Source organism: Calypte anna, chromosome 1 (genome assembly GCF_003957555.1).
Source record: "Calypte anna isolate BGI_N300 chromosome 1, bCalAnn1_v1.p, whole genome shotgun sequence".
NCBI lineage: Eukaryota > Metazoa > Chordata > Aves > Apodiformes > Trochilidae > Calypte > Calypte anna.
Genome location: NC_044244.1, coordinates 51,760,173 through 51,784,932, shown reverse-complemented (window position 1 = coordinate 51,784,932; position 24,760 = coordinate 51,760,173). Strand labels below are relative to the sequence as shown.

Genomic DNA, 24,760 nt, shown 5'->3' with positions numbered 1-24,760 from the left:
GTCCTACTCCAAATGGGTACCAAGGGTGGGCTTTAAATGCTCTTTTAATCTCCCACATACATTTGCCTCTAGATCCAGCACCGAGCTCTGGAGCTGGAGAGCTGATTCTTAGACTATGGCAAGAGGATGAATTTGGACTCAGGAGGAACAAAGCAGTGCTAGAGGGCGTCAAGCACATTACCTATCCCACTGCTCCTCCTTTTGCTCACTGCTGCTAACCTTACTCTGCATCGGTGTGACCTGGGGGCAAACAGGATGTGAGCCATCCAACCCAACATTCTGCTTTGTCTTTGTCAGATGCTGCACCATCACTCCACCTAGGTCCAGAGCAGAAGCAACTGGTTTTGCTGTGTACCTGGCTGACTTGTTTAGCTGGATCCAATCCTTGTTCATTTAGAACACCAGAGCAGTTCAGACACCTATTTAATTAGCAAAACCAAACCTCTCCCCTCTTCACTTGTCTCCCCTCTTTCATTCGTTTCCCTTAGTTCATTGGGATTCAGCTTTCAGTGAGGGAACTTTTGTTTTTCTGAGACTTCTGAAGATGTCCTGGCACTATGACACTTTACCAAAGGCTCACCTCACTCTTTGGCTGGCTACTGCCCCCAAAGCTGCTGTCTTGCTTGAGGATCTCCTTAATGAGGAGCTGGAAATGTAACAATTTGAAACTGAGAGTAGATTTAGATAAGATGTTAGGAAGGAATTCTTCATTGTGAGGGTGCTGAGCCACTGAAACTGATTGCCCAGGGAAGTCATGCATTCCCCCTCCCTGAGCTTGGTCTAGTGGGAGAGTGTCTGGGCCCATGGCAGGGGGTTGGAACTGGGTCTTGGTCTTTAAGGTCCCTTCCAACCCAAAACTTTGTGATTCTATGTCCTGTGGTTTGCCCAGTGGAGCTGCAGTGCAAGGGTAGCTGAAGCCTTTGAACTTCAGCTTCAGCTGTGTTCAGTCTGAATTGGACAAGCAGACTCTGAACAGTTTTGGCTTCCACTGCTGAGCTCAGAGAACCTCGTTACAACTCCAGGGCTTGCTTTTAATTTCCCTCATACTAATATAGATTATTGAGGACTTCGCTGAAGCCAGCTGGTAGGCAGCTTTTCTGTGCAAAATGCACAGGCCAAAAAGCTTGAGCTGCCCCTGGGGCTGGATGGCTTCTTCCCATCCATCTCTACCTGGCTGTGCTGGTGGCAGTGACAGTGCTGTGGTCGCTGGAGAAGCCACAGCCTCAGGGATGCCGTGTGAATACCTTGCAGTCTCTGCCTCCCGCAATCAGGCTGTCTCCCCAGAGTCTGCACTCCCCATGTTTGCAAAAGGCCCTTTTTCCCTGCAGCCCCTTCCCCGGGACAGGGTATCTATGGGGTGAGGGATGTCATAAAGGAGAGCCTGAGGCTTTGCTGCAGTGGCGTTTTGGGTCTCACCAGGGAGCAGGAACCTGGCAGGAAGCATCACTGGCTGCTCCCCTTGGGCACCCGGGTCTCACCCATGGGGGGAAAGCCTAATTCCCCTATGGTGGCTGCAACACTCCCATGCGGAGGGGAGGCAGAGGGTGTGTGTAGGCAGAGGGTTCGACCCACACGTCTGCTAGGCCCTACCAAAACAAACTGGGGCAGCACCCCTGCCTCCCTCTCCCGGGAGGACTGGGCTGCCACCCCTTGCCCCGCCGCTCCCCACCCCACCCCTCCAGCCACGCCTTCCTCACACTCTACCCCACGGACACCCTCACTCTCCCCTCCCCACGATGTGGCGGTAGCGGCGGAGGGGCGTGGGGGGGAGGAAAGGGGGTGGGTGCTCGCTCCCGTCGCGGCGCGTCCCCGTGGGCGGGAGCGTGCGGCTCGTCGCCGCCGCCGGCGGGCTGCCAGGCAGGGCTCGGCGCGGCTCGGCTCGGCTCGGCTCGGCTAGGCTCGGCACGGCTCGGTGCAGCCCGGCACGGCTCGGTGCAGCCCGGCACCGCCCGCCGAGCCCCCCGCCCGCCTCCCGCCCAGCCCCGCGCCGCCATGGACGGGGGCGCCTTCGGAGCGGGGAAAGCCGGCGGAGCCTTCGACCCGCAAGCCTTCATCCGGCAGCCGCACACCCTCCTGCGGCTCGTCTCATGGGTAAGGCCCCGCCGACACCGGCACTGCCAATGACACTGGCACGGCACCGGGGCGGGGGCATGCCGCCGGGCTGTGGGGGGCGAGGGGCTCCCTCCGGGCGCCGCCAGCCCCAGCCTCGCTACATACCCGCGTATTTATATAAAATCATTATGTTCTATACCATTATATATTTTTATAATTATATGCTGCTAAGAAATATACGTTTATTAAATATTTTATATATGCTTGTATATGCATATGTATCCGCGTACATAGATATGTGTATGCCCATTTGTATGTCTCCACACATCTATATTTGTACACAGATATATACGCATATGCCCCCGTATATAAGCATTTATATCCATATATATATTTATGAATGTATGTTCAAATACATGGATTTATCTGTGGGTTTATGTATCTCCCTATATGTGTATCTCCATGTATATTTCCACATACATGTGTGCAGGCACAGATGTAAAGCCATATGTGTGTATATATCTGTATGGATATAGGGACATATAGGGACGTGTGGGGTGAGAGCTCTCTGGTTTGGGGTTTCTTCCCTGGGGAGGGAAGGGGTAAAAGAGAAGTTTGGCCGTGACCCTGTCTCCATATTTGCTGTTTCGAGGGTGGTGTTGGGGGGGTCTTCTCTCCCCCTCTTTCCCTCCAGTGGGTTTATGGTGGATGCAGGGAGAAAATGGGATGTAGGGGGAAGAGCGGAAGCTGGGGATGATGTCCTGGCGTGGCTCTGGGGTGCATGGGGGGCACTGGGTTTTAGCCATGCCGGGGAGAACTGCGGGGCTCTACGGGGGCTGGATGTTGCTCTGTATTTTATGCCTCCAACCTTCTCTCTAACGTAATGCTTCTCTCTCTCCACTTTAATGTTTCTCCCTCTGAAATTTGTGGGAAGGGGGCTTGGGTAAGGGGGGGGTGGGTCTAACTGGAGCGGTGGGGAGGGCGCAGGGTGCCGGGGGGAAGGTCTTTTCCCTCTTCCCGTGACGGCGATCCCATGGCTGGCCATGGGGCTGGTGCGTATGTACAAGAAGGTCATTGGGATTAAGGGAGCCGGAGCTGCAGCACCCAGCCAGCCGGGAGAGATTGAGGTCTCTGCCGAGAGCGGAGAAGGGAGGGCAAGGAGAGGGAGCCGAGGAGACACATGCGCACCGCGGCTGGGAGAAGAGGCGTCAGGCTGGCTTTGGGAAAATAAAAGCGGTGTCAGGCGAGGGAAACAAGGAGGGAAGGAGAAGGTGGCCCAGCTTGCTGCCAGCAGTGGGATGGCAGCCCTCGTGCTCCCAGCCGGGTTGGTGGGTGATGTCCCCTCTGGGTGACGTGACTCGGAGGGCAGCCAGAGAGCCCCGAGACAGCTGAGGACATGATTAATGCAGGCAATCTGTCCGTCCGTCCATCTGCCCAGGCTTGTTTATGGTACAGCACATCATGCTGGGAGTAGACAAGCCATACCCAGGGCTGCTGCTGCGTGCTGAATGAGGGGGTATACGTGCCCCCCGCTCCCATGCGGATGGAGCAGAGCCAGCCTGCATGCCTGGAGATGATGGACGTGGTGTGACCTACAAAAGCTTGCCCAGTGCTAATCTCTCTGGCAGAATTTCCTCTTTTTCTCTCGGTCTGATGGTTGTTTTTTTCCCCTTCATCCCAGCACTGCGGGATTTTGGCTTCCCAGAGGCACTGGCTGAGGGAGAGAGAACAGGAAATATGTTTCTTTTTTAATTAGGCACTAACTCTGCTTCAGAATATCTTAGACACTGTCAGCTCGCTCACAGAAGCTCAGCTCAGTGCCCCAAAAGGTCTCCCCAAACAAGAAGCACTTCTTGGGGATTGGCATCTCTGTGGGACCCCATATTGTTTCCCCCTGCCTGTCTGACCTTGACAGAGGACAGGACAGGATTTACCCACAGCATTTCACTCGCCTGTGGAAATTAAAGTCTTTTGCAGGAGCTGGAGGTGCTCCAGGTCAGCAGTCTAGCAAGGGAGGCTGGCCTGGCAGTTGTGGTGCAGGGCAGTGTGTGGACATCTTCTCTCCCAAAATACGAGTTCCTTCTGGAGCTTTTGCAGCATTTTGATCTTGTCTGTCCTCCAAAACATCTCTCCCTCTGCAAAGATGAGTAGTCACAAGCTCACCCTGGATACTTAGTTGTGGTTTCCTTTGGGTTTTTTTTTAACTTGAAACCAAGAGGGGTTGGTCCTCGTGGGCACTGAAGTCCTTTCTCAGGCTGTCACAAGCATCAGACCTTTTATGGCCCGTTCTGTGAACTGGTTGAACTTTGTTGGAAAAAAAGAAAATTCATGGGTTTTTTTCCCTTCTCACTCTCTTTGGGAGAGGGCTCAGTGGCTCCCCTGGTCAGGGCCTTCCACCATTAATCTGTCTGTGGCTGGGTTTTTATGCGTTTGCTTTTGTGCTCTTGTGCCCTTCAGTTTAATGGTGCTTTTCCCTCCCTGGTGTTTTCCCCAGGGGTATATTTATAGTCTGCAATCACATCCGCACTTAGCCTTTCTGTTGCCAGGCTCTATAAGCCAAACTTCTGGTGGTGAAGGGCTCTCCCTCCCTGTGGTCTCTATAATATGGAGTCCTTCCTTTCACCCACCTTGGCATCCACTTTGCCTGCCACCTCCTGAGAGCTCATTTGCCTTTATCCTCCTTGTGGTGTGGGTGGTTCATCAGAAATCTGGGGCAAGCTGGATACTCTTTGTGGCCCCTTTCATGTGATGAGCTTTCACTGAGGGCAGAAATTCTCATGATCGCTTTCCCAGACAGTGACCTTGTGCTCAGTTCATGCTGCTTTTTTAGCAGACTTCATGATGGCACAGAGATGTCTATGGCTTTCTCCTAACAGGCAGCAAAACTGTTTCCTGCCCATAGAGTTTGCAGCCCAACTGAGGTGGTAGCAAATCTCTAGGGAGAGCTGCAGAAACAGGAGCAAATGAGGTGACTGAAGGTTATTTGTGTTGCTGCTTGCTGAGGAGGAGATGGGATAGGTTTGACATGGAGGATGCTAAACTATGGAAAGAGGTCAGCAATTCTGGAGTATCTGTCCACTGTGACGGTGTTGTGAGGCAGCTTAGGTTTCTTAAGTGCTCTAGAGTTCAGGCACAGCTGAATACATATGCATCTCCCTACAGAAAAGTTGCCTGGCACGGGTGCTGGTAAGTGGTGGTGGTTCTGCAGGGCACCTGTGTAAGGTTTGGATATTCAGTGGCAGCATGAGCCATTTCTCTGCTGCTGCCTGCCCCAGATACACTTGCTTGGCTTAAAAAACACCTTGTAGCGCATGGAGAAAGTCCTATGGAGCAATCTCCTGAGCATCTCTGCTGAGGATGCCTCCAAGGGCATTTGGGTCTTGCAATGAGGAGACTTGTCCAGTTAGGCTAGACTGAGGCTTACACAACAAAAGCAATGCACTGTTGCAAGCTCCTGGAGGCTTTCCCACCTCTCTGTGGAGAAAGGAAGAACAACTCCCTCCCTATATTCAGTGGTAGTGAAGAGAAGACAAGCAAGCTGACTCTTAGTGTTGGTCGTTCAAGGCATTCCTCCACGCTGTGCCACAGCTGGCTGGTGTCTGCAGCACAGAGATGTGCTGCATTGTGCAATTGGTGCCCCACTGTAGACAGTTCATGGGTGCATGGATGGTTTTTTTTACCATATAAACCTGCCATATAAACCTGCTTTCAACCTGCTTAGCTGGGCCAGCAACTGGAGCTGGTGGTGCTACAGCTGGAACAAGTGGAGGTAGGTGACCCATATTGAGCTGGAGCTCTGCTATGGTACGTGGATCCAGGATCATTCTTGTAATAAAACGGGCATTCGTGGGCACATCCCTTCGTAATCCTGTTGTGCCCTGACCCACGGTGCTCTCCGCAGACAGTGTGGGGGAGCAGGGAGGCTCCTTTGCAACCCTCAGGCGTTGGATGTAGCACCGACTCCATAAATAAGTAAAATGCTAATTGAAACAGGTTGTTCCAGGCACTCCCGACTGCATGGAAGCCTGCTTGCTAGAGAAACGGAAGCACTGCCCAATGTAGAAGGCAAACAAGGCAAAATTAACTTGCTTTTTGGAAGTGGGCCCCGACTAGGCAGCACAGGCAAGGATTTCCAACCTCAGCCATGCAGGCAAAGCATCCCATTAAAACTTGACACACGGATTGAGACATCAAATCTCTCTGATGCCAGGGGCCTTCCGGAGGTATGTTCAGTGATGAGAGGTGCTGCCTGCCCTCCATCTCCTCCTCCATCAGCTACTGCCATTGCCACCATGTCCCCTGACTGGTAGGAACAGGCAGACATTTCGAGCTGTCCCATGTCTCTGCAGGCACGCTCCATCCCAGGCAGCTCTGGCTAAGCAGGCAAGGTAGGTGAGGGACAGGAACTGCATCTCCATCTATCTCCATCTCCATCCTCACCACAACAGGCTAGCACCAGAGAGATGGAGGACAGGAGCAAGCCCCAGCGTGGCAGGGAGCCTCATCACATACCTTGCTAGTGGGTCTTGGCTGGATCCATCACCACCCTGATGCCTGACTTGCAACACGCTTTGCCTCTTGACACCACACTGCACTTTGCTTCATGTGGGCTTGTGGTACAATTAAACAGAGCCTTATGGCCAGGATAGTCTGAAACCAGCTGCAGCCTCCTTCTTCCTTCCATCCTGGCTGAATTTAGCTGAGATGTTCCCCGTATTCATGGACCATAGCTTGTGCTCTCTGCCTCTTCTCCTCCAAGGGATTTTGTCCCCACCACCATGGTTGCTTGCTTGCAACATAGGTTGGCACATGATGAAATAAATGTGGTGGTTCAAAGCATGTGGTATGAGTCAGGCCCTAGGTATGGTTCTTCATAGGATCCCCTTCCTTGGATTGACTGCAGAAGGCTTTTTGTAGGGATCGCTGTTGCTGGAATTGAGTGAGAGGCCACGTCAGAAGGTGAGCAATAGATGTGCAGAGCCATGAGGTGATTCAGGGTTGGGTACAGAAGGGTGTGTTTTTTCAAGCATGGTGTTTCTAGGAAAGATACTGAAACAGGAATAAATCTCTTGTTAATGACATTTGTAGATAAAAATATGAGAAATAGCACATAGGGACCAAACGCAGTCAGAAATCTGACCAAAAATAAAAAGATAATATATAATCTGCTATTTCAAGACATGAGAGGCACATGAGTGAGTAGTGGAGAAACTTCATGGAGACGAGACATAGTTAAGGCAAGCATTTGTGACAGGACTAGTGTGGCTGTGAGAAGTACAGGTGACAGAGGATGTGGTCCTTCATGAATGCTGGCACAGCCAAGCTGAAGACGGAGAGATGTGTTTCTAGAAAGAAAACTGAACTCTTCCTCACAGAAAAAGATGAAACTTTTGGGAAGTCACTTTGCAGAGTGGTGACCTGGTTATGGGACCATCTGGGAAGCACAAAATCATAGAGTGATTTGGATTGCAAGGGACCTTAAAGATCATGTGGCTACAGCCCCCCTGCATGTGTAGGGACACCTCCCACTAGACCAGGTTGCTCCAAGCCCCATCCAACCTGGCCTTGAATGCTTCCAGGGAGGAGGAAGTCATGACTTATCTGGGCAACCTCTGCCAGTGTCTCACCACCCTCACAGTGAAGAGTTTATTCCTAACATCTGATCTAAATCTACCCTCTTTCAGCTTAAAACTGTTCTCCCTTGTCCCATCACTCCATGCCATTGCAAAAAGTCCCTCCCATCTTTCCTCCAGCCCCTTCAGGCACTGGAAAGCTTCTATCAGGTCTCTCAGGTCTTCTCTTCTCCAGAATGAACAACCCCAACTCTCTAAGCCTGTCTTCATAGGAGAGGTGTTCCACCCCTCATCTCTGTGGCCTTTTTGGATCCCACCATGGAGGTGTGGCCATGGGGACTGTCTCTAGTGGTGGTGGGACAGAAGATCCTATTTGACCATGAGAAGAGTGTAAGACCTGTGGAAAGGACAGTTTCCTGAAGTTGCTCCCTGGGACACAGCCTTTTGTTCTACCAGTGAACATCTTCGCATGACAAAGCTCTTTCTCCTTCCCTGGGATGTCAGGCATGGCTGCTCAACCCAACCCTGGCTTTCATCAGAGGCTTCTCAGCTGCTGGCTCCCAGGGGGAAGATTGACCCAAGCACAGGTCTGGATGGAGGTAGAAGGGTTAATGGCTCTCCTGTTGGCTGCCAAGCCATGTGTGAAATAAAGCCAGCTGGCCAGAAGTGCCTGTCCCAGATCCCGTGGCAGGAATTAGGGATGCAGAGCCTTTCTCCCCTCCATCACCTGCTTCGGCTCAGCCACAGTTAAGGACCTGGTGCTGCGTGGCTGCTGACCAGGGAGGGTGAGCTGGGAGGGAGGTGTTGGTGTATCTGTGCTTATCCCCCCTGCCATGCTTAGGGGAATTGGATAACAAAGGTTAAGGGGAGGCTGTCCCCCTCCAGCACCCACACAGAGCTCAGACACACCGTGGAGACCGTGGGCAGGAGTTGTTCTCTGCCTACATGGTGCCGGCTGGAGGGAATAAATAGAGGCCGCCTGTTTCCAAGCTGCCAGTCCCATGCTTATGAAAAGCTGCATATGTTTTCTTCAAAATGAACTAGATACAAGTAGATTTAATGATGATAATAATACATGTCTGTGCAGAGCTCTCCAAAGCTTTCCAGAGACTCCATTTGCAAGTGGCTGAATGAAAATGAAAGCCAGATCATCTCTGCCAGTTTATTGTTTGCACTCTCCCCTATTCTTCCTTTCTTTTTAAATAGATTTGTTCGTGGTCATTACCAGGTCAGACACAGAAGAGGTTTCTGCTTCACTCTGCCCAGGTTGAATTTGATTTGAAGCCCCACAAGGAATATGAAGTCACTAAACTATCTCCTCTCTATAATAGAATGAAAAAGGGAGAGGCCATGTGCAGTGAGACAGAGTCTGTGACCAGAGGGCACCACAGTGAGCCCAAGCAGGTGGCTCAATGAAAATCCTCTTCATCCTTACCCCTGCTATGACAAGTGGGAAGACCTCAGGGGTGAAGTCAGGAGACAATGCAAAAAAATCCTGGGATGAGGTGCAGGAAAATCCTAGTGCATCGCTGGAGGCTGGACATGCTGTGCATCCATCACATGATGCTCAGGGGCATCTGATGAATGGCTGGGGATGGGCATGGTGGAAAGTCTCACATGACACTCAGGAGGTTTTGTCTGGCTTTCTGCAGGGCTGAGCCTGCAGCGGGGAGGTGGGGAGGGACCCAAGAGCCTCTCCTCTGAGGGCTCATCTCTTGCTTTTGCCTTTGGAAAAATTCAGTCACCTAGTTTAGTGACAGAGAAAAAAATCACAAGGTCTTTTATGGTGGCATGCAGCCTTTTGCCTGTTCTGCACTTTTCAGCAGTGAGTTCTAACACTCCCAGAACAGCCAGCACCAGACCCTCAAGAAACTGGGACAGGGAAACTCTCAGCCTCTCCCCGTCTCGTCCCTGCACTGCTTAGCAATACATTCATTTTCTGTGTCTTTCAGTGAGCTGCTGTGTCTCCATCAGCTTTACAAAGTGACTGGTTCTGGGCTTTGCTTGGTGCCTTGGAACTCCTAGAAGCCTAGGGATATCATTCCAACAATCTGTGTGGATGCAGTGTTTAAGGAGCAGAGACATTGAGAAAACCCACATTCCAGCACCAACACTGTGTTTGTCAGATCTTCTCCACATGCTGTTTTCTGTCCCCTTTTTTAAATGCAGACAAGTGTGTTACTGCTTATTAAATGTGTACCTCCAGTCAGGCCACACATCCACACAAATAATGTGTCTTTTGGAGGCTTAAGGAAACCCTCTCAACCTAAAAAGCTTGTTACTTCAAGTCCTGTTAGCTGACATAAACTTAGCCTTGCTGAAGAACAGGGGCCACTGTGGCAGCCAAAGCTGGGGGTGGCTACCTGGTTTGTGTTGCTGAGCATAGGAAAGTGGTTGATGATCTCATTTCATGGAGTGGAAGGGTGGACTGTGTTTGGGAGCATCAGGATGAAGGGCTTTGCACCCACCTCCTGTCTGCCTTTGGACAAGTCACTTCCTGAAGTCTCATGCTCAGTTGGAAGATTTAGTCCATCTTCTTCTCACCTCTTCTTTGCAGCTGGATGCAAGTTCATTTTATTAGTGGCTGCAGCTAGAGCCTTGGGCAGCGAGGATTTGCTATGCCAAGTGAGTAGAAGGAAAAAGCAGGGGTAGCACAGAGGGGCAAGAGGCTTGTGCCAGTGATGCTGGTAGCTGGCATTTCTTCAGTAGTGCTGTAGATGGGATAGGAACAGGAATGTGAATGCTTCATGCCTGCATATTTGGTGTTTTGTTTCAAAACCAGGCAGCATTCATACTGTACCTGCTGTCTGGATCATCTTTGCATGGGCATGGGTTATGAAATCAAGGAAATAAAAAATACTTGCTCTAAGTTGTATTGCTGCGTCACCGAGCTTCCACTCACCTGCCCCCATACCAACAAGAAGTAGCTGCCATGGATTAAGTGTGCAACAATTTTTCCTGAGGGCTGTGAGATCTGGGATCGCATAAATTTTTTTTCCAGAATTTTTTTTTGTGTACCTGTTGCAACAGCTTGTGAGTATAGACAGCATGGGGATGGAACGGGTGATGCTGCCTACCTGGAGCATCAGCAGTGGCCTCTTCTGCTGCCCAGCTCTGCTTGTCAGTCTGAAGCCCCTGGTTTGAGCCTGCCTGTTGTTGCCCAGTTGATGTTATCCAGTCCATCTCCAGGCTTCTGTGCACAGTGGATCCCCACAGCATTTTGCTGTGCCATGAGGGTGTTCGTGGGCTGGCAAAGGGAACCAGTCCTCTCCATTGACACTAACCTTGTCCTCTCTGGGGCATCAGAGACTGGAGCTGATACCAGTGGTAAGGAAAGATAGAAGACATCCCTTAAGCTACTGTGCTTTGGTCTGTAGAAGGCTTTCCCAAGGGCAAAGAGTACTTTGGGGAGGCTGTTTCAGAACACAGAAGTCTGTGGTGACATGTTCTGCTCATGAGTGAGAATACCGTTTGTGGGAATCTCCCCCAGAACTCTAAGATCATCCTAAATCAGATGTTTGCCAGTAAATCATACCTTAGGCACCCCCAGTCTGTAAAACAGGTTTCTCTTCACAGGAGAGAACTTGTGGCATCTTGGCTGATCAAAGATGGAGAAAATAATTTAGGAATGCCACCTCTGCTTGAAAATCAGGGAGATGGAGAGGTCCCTCTGGTATTGTGACTGAGCTGTGTCTTTATGACGTGCCAGCATTAAAAAGTATGAAAGAGCAAATGCAAAAGAATAATTGTACTTCTTTTGCTCACAGATGACATCTCTTCCAGGTCATCAGAAAACCCAAAGATAAGAGCAGAGGGAAGAGGTGTATCAGGATATGAGCAGAGTGAACAGAGGTGTCTCTAGGGAGAGGCCATTAGAGAAGTTCAGCCATCCCAAATGAGCAAGCAGAGTCTCTCAATACAGCTTGCTGCAAGGGTTGACCTGACTCAGGGAGTGTATGTTTTACCAAAAGCCAACACCAAGCTAGATCACTTTTGAGGCTGTTTGTCATCTTTCAAAGAGAAGATACACTTTCTGTCTAATGCTGTGGAAAACCGGGCACCTGCTTTGTAATCCAAATCCATGGAAGTTGGTACTTCAGAGGGCAGGGTCAGCACTGGTCCCAGACTCACACTGGGACATCAATTCAGGAGTCTGTCAGCCTCCACTCAGGGTAGAGGAACGTGGTGTTACTGCTGATGGTCCTAGGCAGACCTCTCGGCCCAGCCTGTGCTGAATGTCTGCAAGATTTCCTGTAGCAGGAGGAGCCATTCTTGCTCCTGAAGCTCGACGAGCTGCTAGTCTCTTCCAGGACTCCAGCCACCACACAGCGCTTCCAGGGCAGAAGTGTAGCAGGAAGAGCCTTTCTTGCTCCAGAGGCTCGACGAGCTGCTGGCCTCTCCATGCCTCGCACCAGAGTGAACTGAGCTTCCTCTGTGGGTGTGTGTCCCACCTTTATTGGCCCTCTGGTAATAGGGGGCCTGCCCTAACCAGGCACAGGTGGACTCACACCCACTCTTTGGCAACTCGAGGCACCTGATTTATCTTGTTTCTCTACATTTCCCCCCCTTTTTTTTTTCTTACAGCAAAGCTTTCCCGGTTTGCCCTAGTTTACAAACATTTTAACACTGATTACAGAATACACTTATACAGGATTTAGACATACAGGATTTTCACAGGATTTTTTTTACACAAAAATACACTTATAACTTACGGGATTTAACCCTAGCTTCTCAGGCAACCGTTCAATGTCAGCCCAGGCACTTTTTCACAAAGTCTCTACCTTTCCAACTTGAGTTGTTCTTCTCCCTCTTGTATCTGCTCTTCTCTTGGCTTCCCTCTGCTCAGGGGCTTCCAAAGAGAGAATCTTTATCTTGGCTTCCCTTTGCTCAGGGGTTTCCAAAGAGATTTCTGGTTCCTCATGGGTTTCTGGTTCCTCTGTGGGATTCCATACCATGGGATTCCATCCTCCTGGCTTCCCTCTGCTCAGGGGTTTCCAAAGAGAGAATCCTTATCTTGGCTTCCCTCTGTTCAGGGGTTTCCAATCCAAAGAGCTTGCTGGTCATACCTTTCAGGGAGAGTGTTAGCCCAGGCACTTTTTCAAATCAGGGAGAATGTTCCTGTTGCCAGCTCCTCACACTGCTGCTTCTTTAGGTGTCTGTATGCTGCCCGCATTCTCCACCAAATGTGGCAGGAGGAGCCATTCTTGCTCCTGAAGCTTGACGAGCTGCTGGTCTCTTCCAGGACTCCAGCCACCACACAGCACTTCCAGGGTAGAAGTGTAGGGGGAAGAGCCTTTCTTGCTCCAGAGGCTCGACAAGCTGCTGGCCTCTCCACACCTCACACCAGAGTGAACTGAGCTCTCCTCTGTGGGTGTGTGTCCCACCTTTATTGGCCCCCTGGTCTTGCTCATGCCCAATAGGGGCCTGTCCTAATCAGGCACAGGTGGACTCACACCCACTCACTGGCAACTCGAGGCACCTGGTTGACAATGTTTCTCTACAATTTCCCACTGAAAGAGCCTGGCTCTAAGTGTGTGCAGTTTTGCTGCTTTCCAAACCAATCAGGCTGAAATTGTGAAGACCAGACTTTTGGTTCAGGCTGAAGGGATTTTTATTTAATTTTCACAGGCAATTTCTGCAGAGTATGACCAATCTTGACTTTCAAGAAGGAGGAACAGGAGAAATCAGTTGTTTTACTTCCAAGCTTAAAAAGCTCTTGTGAACTTTCAGAGAACCCATATAGTCCCCACCAGCTTCCAGCTTTTTTAGTTTGCTCTAGTGTGTCAAAAATACGCCAATTTTCAGCAACCCAAGTGTGGCCCAATTATGAGCCTTAGGGTGCAAAAATATCCATATCAGTGGATACTTGCTAGAGCTTGACAGCTGAAACATGGTCAGCATTTAGTATCTCCCCAAGGGCTGTTGGTGACCATGACTAAGGTTTTTCTTTTGTTTCTTGATGACACAAGATAAAGAGCAGAGGTCTGTGCAGTGGGTCTCAGACATCCAACCCCACTGATGATGGTGTATTGGGTTGGCTTAAACAACAGTTAATTTTCCCTGCTCTCACAAAGCTGCTTCTCCACTTTCTGGATTATCTACTATTTTATCTGCTGGCTGGGTTACAGGGTCTGACCTAGCAAACCCTCAGACCTACCTCCACTCCCTGCAGGAGATTTGGCTTCCACATCTTCTTGTATACTCCTTCTCCTTGGGTGTTGGGTGGCTGTTCCAAGGATGCCAGGCTCCTGATGTGCAGACACCTCCCAGGTGTTAACCCCTTCCTCAAGGTCCCATTTCCCATCTGCCTGGGGGCCCTGCAGGCAGCGTGCAGGTGGGCTGCTCCTACTGAGGGTCTCAAGATGTCTTGCAAAGAAAAATCTGTACACACTGCCTTAATCTTCCCTTCTTTCTCCTTTGGCTGCGAGAGGAAGCTGTTTATTTGAGATGTAGGACTGGGGCTGCTGAAAATAGCTCTTTGCTTTGGTGAACCTGCTGTGTCAAAGAGGGACAGCCTTGTGGCAGGTGACAAAGGCTAAGCCCGGGAGCAAAGATTAGACCTGCAACTGGGGATTATGGCATTTCTACCTGGACTCATCCTTAATTCTACCTGATTTAAAATAACGTGCAGCATCAGTGGCAGTGACGGGTAGAGAGGACTCATGGTGGCCTTGCCAGTTGGACCTGGAGGGGAAATATTTGGCCCATGAAGTGTGTAGGAAATGTTGGGAGGTGCTGGCATATGGGTGAGTGGGAAGGAGAGGTGGTGTCATGGGCTGGGCTGATGGAAAGCTGTTGGTAAGAGGTGTGTGATGTGTGGGGAGATGAAGAGAGCGGGAGCCTGGCAGAATGGAGCTGCAGAGCAGGCAGGGCTGTGGATTGTGGGAGGGCAGATGGGGAAAAGAGTGGAGTAGCTGGATAGATAAAATTAATGAACAAATGCGTGGTAGAAACAATGAATTCTTAGAAAGGAAAGGAGTGGGTGGGAGAACAAGTGCAGACTAAGAGGATTTCCACTACTTAGAGCCCTTGTACACAGGCACCCGCACCAAACTGTATCCCAATTTACACACCATTTTGCCTCCCTCTGTGTTTGCAGGAAGCCACCCTTACTCCAGACTGTGGCTGCTTTACATTCATTTAGATTAGATTGATAAAAAGGTCCTATTTAATGTCAATCCTCAGAAATAAAATGAGACCACCTCCCCAGTAAATTCCCCGTGGCTCTAGCCCAGGCAGGGCAGTGGGATGGGAGCTCAGCAGATCAGAGAGGTGCCTGTGGAGGGTGCCTGTCCCCTGTGTAGCTCTGCTCCTTTGTGCTGTTCCTGACGTGTTTCCTGCCTTCCTCCTCACCAGGTGTTCTCCATCGTGGTGTTTGGCTCCATTGTCAATGAAGGGTACGTGAACCGCCTGGACGAGACACAAGAGCACTGCATTTTCAACCGCAATCGCAATGCCTGCAACTACGGCATTACCGTGGGTGTCCTCGCCTTCCTCAGCTGCCTTCTATACCTGGCTCTGGATGCCTACTTCCCACAGATCAGCAGTGTCAAGGACCGCAAGAAGGCAGTGCTCTCGGACATCGGAGTCTCGGGTGAGTTTCCTGGCCTGTTGGCCGCAGTGCCTTGTGGTGAAATGCGGCAACCAGGTGCCACAAATTGCCAGGTAGTGAGCATGAGCTTGTGTTAAGCCCACCTGTGCCTGGTTAGGGTGGGCCCCCACTGCACATGAGCAGGATTAGGGGGCCAATGAAAGGTGAGGCTCAAACTCACAGGCTCAGCTCAGTCCTGAGCAAGCCAGCAGAGAGGTCAGTAGCGCTCGGAGCAATAGCACCGATCCAGGCCAGTCAGCCCTGAGGGCTATAGGCTCAGAGCACTATTCGTGAGTCTCTGCTGGGTCATCTGGTTGGACCTTAAAGCACCGGGCCTAAAAGAGGTTCGTCTTGCTACAGTGCCTCTCTCCTCCACCAAGGAAGGAGTTTCTGCCCCCTTGCAGGCACAGATCCATGCTAGCAGGTCCTCTGGGTTCTTTACCCTCTCAGGCCTTCTCCTTTCCCTTTCGCTGCTTCTTAGCAATCTGTGTGATGCCTCTCTGCTGTTCTCCATGAGCATAGCTCAGGGATCCCTTCAGGATCATCAGGTCATGCCTCCCTGCATGCCTGTGCTCTCTTGGGCCAAGTGTTGATGCTTCTGGAAATGGTACTTACTTTTTCTCCAGCTCCAGTTGATTGAACCCTATAAATTTTTACATAAAAAACCCAAAACCTTGAGGGTTTCATGCAGGCTGACTAAACCAGTCCTCTTAGGTTACCAGGCATTCCCCCTGTGAACAGCTGTGCAGGACCTCATCCAACCCTGAGGCTTATTCTGCCTTACAGTCAGATCTCTCCATCCCCAATAGTGTGTTGAAGTGATAGACAGTGTGATGGTGCTTGTGTCCGTGAGTGTGTAACTCCAGTCAGCATCAGCACCAGCTTTGTTCTCCTGCTGTGATCCTGCACTGCTCTCCTGGCTCACTCCAGCCATACAAGCAAACTGCTCCACTCCAGGGTCCCCCCCCAGTTTGTCAAAGGGGCCACCAGTGAAGCGAGGACAGGGTCAAGTGCAGCATCTGGACTTGTTTAGGACTTCTGGCTCACAGGTTTGTTCACAGTTATTCCCTTGCCTAGCAGTCCTATGTGCAGGAGGAGGGGAAGGAATGATCCCTGTTTTGCTACCAATTTGGAATGCCCATTTTCCTTGCTGCAGGGTATCTGGCTGAGCCTGGCAATGAGGGTGAGTCCCACTCCTTACCAGCTGCTGATCTGGAATCAGGGCTCCCCCCTACCTTCACCCCTTTCCCAGAGGTGCAGCATGTTAACGATCCTTTAAGCACCTTTCCTTGGTGTCAGTCCCTTAGCCTGTGCTGTTCTGAGCCAAAGCCAGTCTCTGTGCCAAGCAGCTTCCCACTCTTCTTCAGTTCCCTTGGAAGGGCTTGCTCTTCGCTTGTCCTTGCAGGACAGGGTTGTGAAGCAGTGGCTGTTGCAGAGAGCCCAGGTGATCACTCCTGTACTGGAAGCCCTTCAGACTCCCTCCCAAGGCCAAATGCAAGTCCTGTGATGAATCCAAACACAAGCAAATAAACTCTCCTGAGGCACTTTCTGCAGACACATACTGTCACCTTGACAATTTAGCCATCAGCAAGCCTGTCAGTTGGGCTTAGACAGTCAAGAGTTTGGCTCGGTCTGCAACACACTGGTGGGTCTTGTAGAATTGAAGTTTCCAGAGAAATGTGGTGTGTTTATGTTCTATTCACAAATGCCTTCTTGATATCTCTCCCCTTCCCCTTTGGCATGCTGGTGGTGGTCCATTGCAGCCTTTTGGGCATTCCTCTGGTTTGTTGGCTTCTGCTTTCTGACCAACCAGTGGCAAGCTTCAAAGGAAGAGGACAACCCAATGAATGAGGGAGGGGATGCAGCCCGTGCAGCCATCACGTTCTCGTTCTTCTCCATCTTCACCTGGGTGAGTACTGCAGCCATGACACTGGATCGAGTGTCCTCTGCACAGTATTAGCTTGTGGGGAATGAAGGGTGACTGGCTAAGGGTGATTCCCTTTGAGATCTCAGTTCACATGGTTCCTAAGAAAAAGCAGGGGGGGCAGGTGATTAGGAGGTAAACTTTGTAAACAAGGTCTCAAAAACTTACATGGAAGAATGTGCTAGATTATTAATAAGCACAAAGGGAAAGAGGGTTCCCTATCCCAGTAAGGATTGTCCTTGACAAACCTCTAATATGACCTTAGCCAATCCCCAAGCATCATTTTCCCTGTGTGTAGGAGGAATTTAACAGCATTTTCACCTCACAGATGGTTGGCAGAGAGAGGAGCTCCAGGCCAGAGGTTACATGAATCTCCTTCTCTGTTTTGCTCCCATCACGGGAAGTATCATCAGAGGTGACAAGAGGATGTGGTCAGTGTCCCTCAGGGCTCTCTCCCTGCACCCACCACTGCAGTGCAGTCTCATTGGGTCCCCTCTTAGGAAGATGATGGTGCTGTCTCTTAGGACTGCCCTTTCCCCAGCTGATCTTTATTGCTAGTTTCCTAGAAAAATGGTAGTATGCAATATAAATATCCCCCATGGTTTCCTCTTGTCTCTGAAGGCAGCAAGCCTGAGTGACTTTTGTCTGAAGTAACAGGATAGTGCCAAGCAGGAAAGTATTTTAGGCTAGTCTCTGTTCATTAAGCCCTTGTGGCTTTATCTTCTCCTTTTCCTATCAGCCTTAATTTTGGGTGGGGTGGCTAAGCAGGAAGGGTGCCATAAGACCACCAAGCTGTCAGAGAGGAAGAGGGGACAGCAAAGGGTAGTGTCCTGCACATGAGTGCTGCCAAAAGCCCCTTGCAAGCTCCAGCAGAAAGTGTGATAAGAAGCAAGGCTTTTGCAAGAGGTCCCTCAGGACCTTTTTTGAAGTGCCAACACCTGCAGTGGTCCTCCCTGCTGCATGGACTTGCAAGTGGCTAAATAGGCATCCTCTTTGCCAGTTCCTTGGGGTTTTTATTTCAGTCAAACACTCTGATTTGCTCTTCCTTACTGTTTCTCCTCCCCACACCCGTCTCTCTCCTCACAGGGTTTCCTCACATATCTGGCTTTCCGGAGACTCAGAGACATTACTTTTCAGGAAGAATACAATACCCTGTTCCCTAACTCCCCGTCCTTGCTGCCTTAGTGTCCCTTACTGATGGGGGAGTTCAGGAGAAGGGATGCAGCTGGAGGAGGTTACTGAGCAGACTGTTCCAACACCCTGACCATGAGTGTGTAATCACTGCCGGGCACTGGGTGGGACATTGAACTGGTTTGGGGTTGCCCACTGAACAGGGAATGTCTCTCTAGGGAGTTGGAACTGGCAGCTTCTCCTCCTGGTCTGCTCTCTTCCCTCCTTCACTGTACCCTAACTAATGTTGCATAACAGCACTGTGCCTTTCTTCTGACTACTGCTCAGACCTAATACTTCAGCCAGGAGATGCCCTCTGCCCTCACTACTTTATCTCCTCCATTTCTTCCCAGCCCTCATTCCTTGAAAACCTCTCCCTCCACCACCTGCTAGACTGCTCATCTCTATCAGAGATGCTCTGGGACAACAAGCCATGCCTGCTGGGGTCTGCAATGCTCACACCCATGCCTGGGTTCTCTATGCCCATCAAAGGGTGTCCTGCCTGTCATGCCCAAGGCAGGAGGCAGCAGTACACTTGCTAACCATCCCCTGGCCTGGGAAGCAGCCTCCTTACCTCCTGCTGCTCCATCCCAAGGTCTGTGCTGCACCCTGTGGATGCTGCCTTGTGAAGAGGCTACAGGGGGTGACCACTACCTTGATACCTCAAATCCCACTCTCCTTCATGACCTCTGCAGGCAAAACAGCTGCATACGTCCAGCCCAGCGGATGAACTTTCTTCACTGTTGCTGAGGCAGGTTGCCTTTCCCAGGGGCAGGAAGGACTGAATGGGATAACCACGTGCCAGCTGAGCCTCTGCAGCCTGTGCCACCTCGGTGAAAGCCCACTGATGAGCAGGAGGTGCCCAGCACACCCCAGAGATAGCGGGGAGCCCCTGGCAGGCTGCAGACAGCCATCTGGGCTGGCAGCTATCCCTGCCTGTCCCTCCTCCCAGGCAGGGGGCTCGTGCTTTCCATGGGGCAGCCTAAACTTCCATGCTCTCAGGGGTGTTTCACCAGCGGTCTGACACGCGGGCCTTACGCACTAATCCGTAACCACTACTAACCCCACTTTTGTTTGTTTCTCTTTCTTGGTATGTTCCCCCCCCCCCCTTCCCTTCTCTCCTCCCCTCTCTGCTTCCCACCTCTTCCCTCCACCTCCTCCCTCAAAGGTGGGACAGGCATTCTTGGCGTATCAGCGGTTCCAGCTGGGTGCCGATTCGGCCCTCTTCTCCCAGGACTACATGGACCCAAGCCAGGACTCCGGCATGCCTTATGCTCCCTACACAAACGAGGAGGATGCTACAGATGCGGTGGGGACATACCAGCAGCCCCCTCCAGCAGATGCTTTCGACACTGAGACACAGGGGTACCAAACGCAGAACTACTGAGCCACCAATGCCCCTTTCCCTTCCCCTTTCCCCTCTGCCCCTTTTCCCGCTGCCAGCAGAAAGCCGAGGCACAAACCAGACACGTGCGCAGTGGCACAAGAGGTGGCTCTCAGCTATGCTCCAGCCTTCTGGGTCATCTGTTTTTATTTATTGTTTTTAAAAAAGGCAAAAAAAAAAAAAAAAAAAAAAGGTTTCCCCCATCACCTCTTCCTTCTCCTCCACCCCAGAAAACTACCTGCCAGTACCAAATTCTTCCAAAATCTGTCACTGCATTGTGACAAAGAGGTTCCCCCTTCTCTCCCTTCTGCCTTGCTGCAGAGGGCAGCAGAGTCTGGCTGGTGGGCAGGAGAGGGGCTGTGGCACCAGCAAGGCAGGGGAGAGGGTGCTGGAGGCAGAGGGAAGGAATGAGAGGGATTGGGGACCTTGATAGAAGAGGCAGTGTCGCTAAAGGCTGGAGCAGATGTGGGAGCATCCTAATTGTGCTGGAGGGCCTGGTGGCTCAGGGAGGGGAACAGTTTTGGAGTCAGCATGCAGGTGTGGAGGGGATGCTGGAGGGGAGGGGGATGGGCATCCCCCCTGAAGAGAAAGGGGGGTGAGGGAGGGGAGCTTTATTTTTTGAGGGTTTGGGGAGAAGTGGTATTGGGGGATGGGAAGCACAAATAGATTAAAAGGAGAAGGGAGGAGGAGGATTTGCAGGTACAATCAAAGACCACAGGCATGTCTGTAGGCACAGCAAGAAGCTTGGTAGGACAGAGGGGCAGTGCCATTAGTCACTCCTTCCCCAGCCCCCTTGGAATGAGGTGGAGGTGGTTCCCCTCACCTGTACATCCTGCTCACCACTCTTCTCAGACCAGTGTTTCATGAGGCAGGAGGGGAGCCATGCCCAGTTCCTGGCTCCCAAACCCAGTACCTGAGGGGGGAAGGATGAAGGAGGTGGACTTCTAGGGGATACTGAGAGGCCTCGTCCCCAGCTGGCCTGGCTCAAGAGAGAGAAGAAGGCTTTGCCATGTTGCTCTGAGCAGGAGGAGAAGAAAACCAGTTTCACTCCTCAGGTCCTTCTGAACCCTCCTCCATTACTCTGCTGCCACAGTGCAAAGCATCTTACTACTACCATCTTTGTAGGGCACAGGAATGAAGCAGGATTTCTTCTAAAGAAATACTGCTCCTGGCACAGCCACCATGCATCTGGCTCTTGTATAAGGATGCAACCAAGCGGGGAAGGGTCCTGCCCCACACAGCTTCTCTTTGCCTCTCACTCAGATGGGGAGGAGGCCTTGATGTGCAGAGAATTGGCTGGGGCCAGACTTATCTCTCTGAAAGTTGAGCTTGCTGTAATTTATTTAGGCTATACCTTAGTGCATCTTCTGCTGCATCTCAGATCCTGGATGTCTTTAAAGCCTTATCTAGGTGGCAGCAGTGACTCTCAGATAGGGCTCACATGGACATCATTCTACACTCATGATTCTGCTTCAAATAAAGACACAGCTGTGGAAGCACACTCTTTAGTCATGGGTAGAAGTAATGTCTGTGTTTGAAGATAGTCCTGAAAGGAAAATAATTCAGCAATAGCCACCTGGACAGACATCTCTCAGAGCACAAGAGGCAGGGTATGCCTTGCAGTGGTGCAAAGTTTCATTCCCCAGCCAGCCACTCTGCTCCACACAACACTGGCCTCAGGAGCAGATCCAAAATACATAGGTGCTTCTCTTCAATGTCCTGCCTATTCTCTGTAGCACCCTGAGGAATCAGGAGGATGGGACACAGGTCTGGCCTGCAGTTGTGTGAACATGCCATCAGGAGGGCACCAAGTTCACCACTCTCTCCTCTCTTCCCAGCGTGAGTCCTTTCCAGCTGCCTCACAATGATGGGGAAGGTGTAGAAACCATAGAGCTTCAGGCCCCAAGAGAGTAGGGGGACAATTGTTCCTGATGTATATAGGCCCTGTTTCTACCTGCTCCCACCAGCAGGCTTGTGCTGCTGGTAGCTGTCCCCATGGCTTGTCCTACCCATGGCTTATCCTACCCATGGCTTGCTTCCCCCTTGCTGGTGATTGACCACTGGTGAGGATGGGGGACCAGCTGGCCCTGTGGATGCACCAGGAGGGAGTGGGCACACATCCCTTGCTCTGTGGCTGCAAGCAAAAGCAATACTGTAAATAGGAGGGGTATTTTTTGGAGGGAAGCCCCTCAGGCTTCTTTTTCTGTGGTCTCAGCCTAATATTTAGGCTTGAGAGGGGGTTACTTTATTGAGAGAAGTTTGTTATGACTGTGTCTGTGGGGGGCACTCCCTCCAGTCGGTCTCTCCCAAGAGGGGGGAGGACATAGTGAGTGATGAGGTGGAGGAAGAGAAAAACTAGTTGCACTCACCCAAACTCTTCTGTGCCATCCTTCATGCTTTGTGTTTTTGGGGGTGTGGGGAGGTAGGGACCAAGAGGAGGAGAAGGTTATAAATTACCTGTCCTCAGCACAAAAATATCTTGTACTTTTTGTGAGGAACTACCCATCATGTTTCCTCAGTGGGGGAGTGAGGGCCTCGGTGCATGAGAAGAAAGAGGTATGGACCACTCATGGGGGTTCTGCCTGGGCATCTTACAGTCCCCTTCACTCAGCAGAGTTACGTAGATGGCTAAATGCCATTTAGGGGTGACTAATGAGCAAGCTTTTCTAAATCCTCTTTGGCTTGCTTCCCTCATGTAACCAGCTAATAGGCTCTGGTGGGTTTGAGGTAGGAGCCTCCCCCTCAAAGCCAGAACTTCAATGAGACATGAGCCACCGTGGCTTCATCTGGGGTTAGTGCCCATCTCTCTGTCCCTTTCCATGTTGCTTTGTGTTATGAGAAAGGCAGGGAACACTACAAAAGTAGATATTAAGGCAACACCTTGTTCTTGCTTATTGGAGAAGGTGTATTTTCCTTGGGTTGTTGTGCTTTCAGCCTTTGCAGTGCAGGGTTGGTGGTAACAGAGCTGGGGGTGGGACTCTCCTTGTTTGCATGTAGCTCTTTAAAAAGCTATTTCCAGTGGCATTTAGCTGGTTCTGCAGCTGATGAGAGATATGGACCTACCCAAAGGGTTGGTTATCTTATCTTATCTTACCTTCACTTACCTTAGGCACTTCTGAATAGGTGCTGCCAATTTCTGGTGATTCTGGACATCATAGGCAAGAGCATCTGGCTGAAACATGTCCCTTTTAGATCCTAAACATAGGTGAGATCAGCCCCGCTCCAGCGATTAGAAGATCAAAGGAAAGGCTGAATAAGCAAAATGATAAGGCAGCTTTCTTCCCTCCCTTTCTCCTTCCCCCCCCCATTTGTTTGGATTACAGAGGATTATGCATACCCTGTCAGGAGCACGGGCCCCTTGATGTCATTTTACTTTAGAAAGCCCCCAAGTAAGGGACTGTTTTATGGACATAGGGGCTGTGAAGGACAAAGAGCTGATGAAACTCTGCCCCAATTCTACCTGTTGCTTCAGTCTCCTGTTGTCTCCCCATCTCTGGCTCACCCATGTCCCCACCACACTGTTTGTCACCTCATTACATACCCTTCCCCCCTGTATTATTCCTGGCAGTTCCCTCAGGGGAGGAGGCATTTTTGTCCCTGCACTCTCACAAGCACTTGGGAGGACCCAGGAAGGCAGCGTTGCAGGGTGCTTCCCACAGGACTCTCAGCTCCAGTCCCCAGAGCAGGTACAAGGCAAGGAGCCCAGCGAGGCCACCTCATGCAGCGAGCCCAAACTTTCCATCCCTGCTGCCTGCGTGGCACCTGTAACACCACCTGGGCTGCCCTGCCCCTTCCCGTGCCGCATTACTGCCTGTGTATAGTATATATATTATATATATATATTTAAAAAGATGTATAATATAAAGCTATACATATATACGTATATATGATGACTCACGGATGGCCTGCTGCATACAGGGTCCCCTGAGTGGTCTTGTCTAAGCCCGAGTGTCCCTTCACCCCTCCTACTCCTCCTCCTCCGTCCCTCACCCCTGTCTGCTCCGAAATCCAAGTACAGCAAACCCCGCCACCTCGGCACCTGTGTTTACAATGTCCTATATATTTGTGGTTAACAAAGTGAAGGTGGTAACTACTGGTGTCTCAATAAAGTTATGACATTCAAAATAACCAAAATATATGGAGAAAAAAAAAATTGTCTGGATTTTCTTCTTTGTGGGGGGATGGCTGTTTTAGCTGTGTTTGATACAAAAGCATGGTCCCTGTGCTCCTGCATGACCAGCAGGCAAATTTAGTGACAATCAAGGTCTTGAATGGAGGAAAGAATTGCCCTTAGTGAGGTATAAATTTCAGTGGAGCTAATGGTTGACTGTTTTGCTGGGCCTAGTTTTGTAATCCCCACATGCAATCATACATCTCTTGCTTAATGAGTAGGAAAACATAAGAAACTTGACATGCCATATTAGAAGTGGACTCTTATGAAAGAGGGGACAAACAGGAATGTAGGATGCAAACCTATATGAAAATAAACATCAGTATTTCCACTCTTGGGGAAGAAGGTCAGTTTATTGCTTCATGTGTCTTTTCCTCTATTCGTCTGTGTGTGCCTTTTGCTCATGTGTCTCACACAGAACACATTTTCAGAACAGTTGAATGCCAGGAAACAAAGAGCTCTCAGGGCACTGCCATCAGTGTACTGATAATTGGTAGCACAGCATTAAAAAGGATCTCACACAAGCTCTGCAATAAAAATAAATTTCAAAATCCCATCCTGCAACGATGCTTTGGCGAACCTTTACCTTCTCATCTCCTTTTAATGAGCCTGTCACCCGAGTACCTGAGTGTCACATTTTCCAACCCATTTGCAGCTTGAGGAGTTGAGCAGAGGCACATGGTGGTGAGCAGGCTCTATCCAGTCCTCCTCCAAACTGTCTCCCCTCTTGGGCACACAACTGAGCACACACATGCTGTATCTCCAGATCATATCACAAGTAAAAGTGTTGATAGATCCATCTGTTTCTTGATTTATCTTTGTTTGGACAAAGTCCCCTCCTACAGCCCCAGCTTTTGTGATGGAAGTGTTGTAGAGATGTGCCCACAGAAAGACA

At 50.6% G+C, this 24,760-nt stretch overlaps 1 protein-coding gene across 2 annotated transcripts; it reads left to right on the top strand.

Annotated features, from left to right (window-relative positions):
- The first annotated feature begins 1,913 nt into the window (after positions 1 to 1,913).
- On the top strand, positions 1,914 to 23,836 carry SYNGR1 (synaptogyrin 1). 2 transcript variants are annotated; one of them, XM_030469328.1, is made up of 4 exons: positions 1,914 to 2,091; positions 14,982 to 15,219; positions 16,980 to 17,125; positions 19,479 to 23,836. In XM_030469328.1, the coding sequence occupies exons 1-4, from the start codon at positions 1,993 to 1,995 to the stop codon at positions 19,695 to 19,697; spliced, it is 702 nt and encodes a 233-aa protein (XP_030325188.1). In that variant the 5' UTR covers positions 1,914 to 1,992; the 3' UTR covers positions 19,698 to 23,836. The 2 variants fall into 2 exon arrangements, with proteins under 2 accessions (XP_030325188.1, XP_030325189.1); XM_030469329.1 differs by having other exon boundaries at positions 1,942 to 2,091; positions 18,227 to 23,836.
- Positions 23,837 to 24,760: the final 924 nt, after the last annotated feature.